Here is a 2,509-nt window from a genome sequence, read left to right as displayed (position 1 = left end):
TTTTTTTTTTTTTTTTTTTTTTTTTTTTTTTTTTTTTTTTTATTTAAAATTTTTTTTTTTTTTTTTTTTTTTTTTTTTTTTTTTTTTTTTTTTTTTTTTTTTGTATGCATCAATGCACAAAATAAAAATCATACATTTTGGGGAAAAAAAAAGAAATTATAATATATATATAAATATAAGTTCAGCATATATGTAGATTATTTATTGAATGTAAATGAATTCTAACTAAATAAATAAATAAATATATATATATATATATATATATGGAATATATTTTATTTTTTTGTAATTATTTTGCATATTATATAAAATATATACAATTGTCTATATAATTTATTTGAATCTAAGAAACAAAATAAAATTGACACCACATAAAATATATATATATTATATTATATTATTTTATTTTATTTTTATTTTTTTTTTTGGTTCATATAATGATTAATCTCAGTTTTCAATACTTATTGGTAATATGGAGACTTTGTACAAACACACACATGAACACAATATTAACATGAATAAAAAAAAAAAAAAAAAATATATATATATAAATATATATATATATATATATATATATATATATATATATATACATATATGTATTTATTTATTTATTTATTTATTTATTATTTATTATTTTTTATTCCTCTGGATTAGCTGAATTCTCATTTTTTGTTGAGTTTTCCTTTTCTTCATTATTTTTTGCTTCATTATTTTGTTCATCATTTGCATCCAAGTTTGTCTCTTCATTTTTTTCCTTTTCTTTCTCTTTTTCTTTTTCTTTTTCCTTTTCCTTTTCTTGCTTTGCCTTTTGTTTAGCGAGTTCTTCTACTTCAAGTTTTGAAAAGAATTTTTGAGCGAGTTGTGTGACTTCATTAAATTCTGCTTCAATATCATTAAGTGTATATACAGGTGGTTCGTATAGTGGTTTATTTTTTTCTTGTTCTTGTAAAGAATTAATATTATTTAAGAATTTCGTTGTTCTATTTATAATATTTTGACTTTCATCAGATGGTTTATTTGAACATTGTGTTATGATATTATTAAGATGATTAATTATATTTCCCAGATTTTGTTGTTTTGAATTATATACATCATATCTTTGTACAATATTTTTTATAAGATCTCTAATTTCTTCTTTTTTTTTAATAAACATATTTTTATTTTCTTCTATATTATCATATAACCAATTTTCATAATCATCTAAGGAAAGTAAAATACGATCTCTTTCATCATCCATAACAAAATTTTTATATATACCATTAAGTCTACTTCTACTTTCATATATAATAGTTTCTAGTTCATTAAGATGTTTTAATCGTTCTCCTTCTAATATATCACTATGTTGCATATTAATTTCTTGTTCACTAAAATTGAATATATCTTTAGAACTATAAGATCCTTGAGCTAATAATGTTTCAATAGGTATTGTTGTATAACATGTTTGTACTTTTCCTTCTTCACCTTTTTTTAATTCTGTTTTATTTGGTGAGTTTGTTTCATTATTTTTTTTTTCTGTTTTATCATTACTATCTTTCTCATTCATGTTATTATCATTTGTTTCATCTTTATCATCATTTTGTTCTTGATCTTTTGCATCTTTTTTTTCTCCCTTATCCTCCGTTTTGTCATCTCCTTTTTTTTTTTCATCCTTGGACTTAATAACAGACTTGCTTACTGTCTGTGCACCTAAAAATGTGAATGTATCATAATTTGAAAAGGTGGTCATAACATGGGATTCAACAATTTTATCATTCTTTTCATTTATTTTAACAATACATGAGCCTAATTCTTTTATACAATTCGATGGTAAATCTGGTGTATTTTCATAATAAGCTGTAAGTTTAATGTGTCCTTTTTCTGGGATAACAATTTTCTTAACTTTCTTTTTTAAAGAATCTCTTGTATATAATTTTTCTACATTACTTTTAGATGCGTCATTAATATTATGCCATTCCACATTAATGGGATGTGTAACCTTTTCTACACATTCATATTCTTTTACTTTATAATGTTTACTAACCATAGCAGCTGATAGTACACAACCTCTTGCTATAGATTCATCTGCTATAAGTGTCTTAGATAATGGTTTCTGAAAATATTGTTGTAAATAATTTTGAATAAATGGAACTCTTGTAGATCCACCCAAAACTTCAATAGAATGTATATCTTGTATGTTTACTTTACTAATACAAATAGCAGTATCTAGAAGATGTTTTAATTTTGTTAAGAAGAAGTTTGAACACAATTCTTCAAAGGTTTCTCTATCAATGGAGCCTTGACAATCTAAATCTTCATATAAGCATTCAACATGTATAGACGCTTCATTATTTGCTGAAAGAACTTTCTTTGTTTTTATAGCAACTTCTTGTAATTTAATACGTACTTTATTATTAATACCATTTTGTTCATCAGAAGCTGTAGATGTTACTAAAAACTTATCTAACCTACCAGTACCCATTGGGCATAATTCAGAAGTATTGTTTTTATATAATGGATTCATTTTATA

The 2,509-nt window shown here is 22.5% G+C and overlaps 1 protein-coding gene across 1 annotated transcript in view; it reads right to left on the bottom strand.

Moving 5' to 3' along the window:
• Nucleotides 1–640: 640 nt before the first annotated feature.
• PRSY57_0707000 (heat shock protein 110, putative) overlaps nt 641–2,509 on the bottom strand; it is a gene marked incomplete at both ends in the record, with an annotated part of 2,619 nt that continues 750 nt past the window's right edge. The window contains one exon of the mRNA XM_012906731.2: nt 641–2,509. This exon is cut by the window's right edge and continues 750 nt beyond it. Coding sequence (XP_012762185.2) covers nt 641–2,509 — 1,869 coding nt within the window.

Source organism: Plasmodium reichenowi, chromosome 7 (assembly GCF_001601855.1).
Source record: "Plasmodium reichenowi strain SY57 chromosome 7, whole genome shotgun sequence".
Lineage (NCBI taxonomy): Eukaryota > Apicomplexa > Aconoidasida > Haemosporida > Plasmodiidae > Plasmodium > Plasmodium reichenowi.
This window is presented reverse-complemented; position numbering and strand designations above follow the sequence as displayed.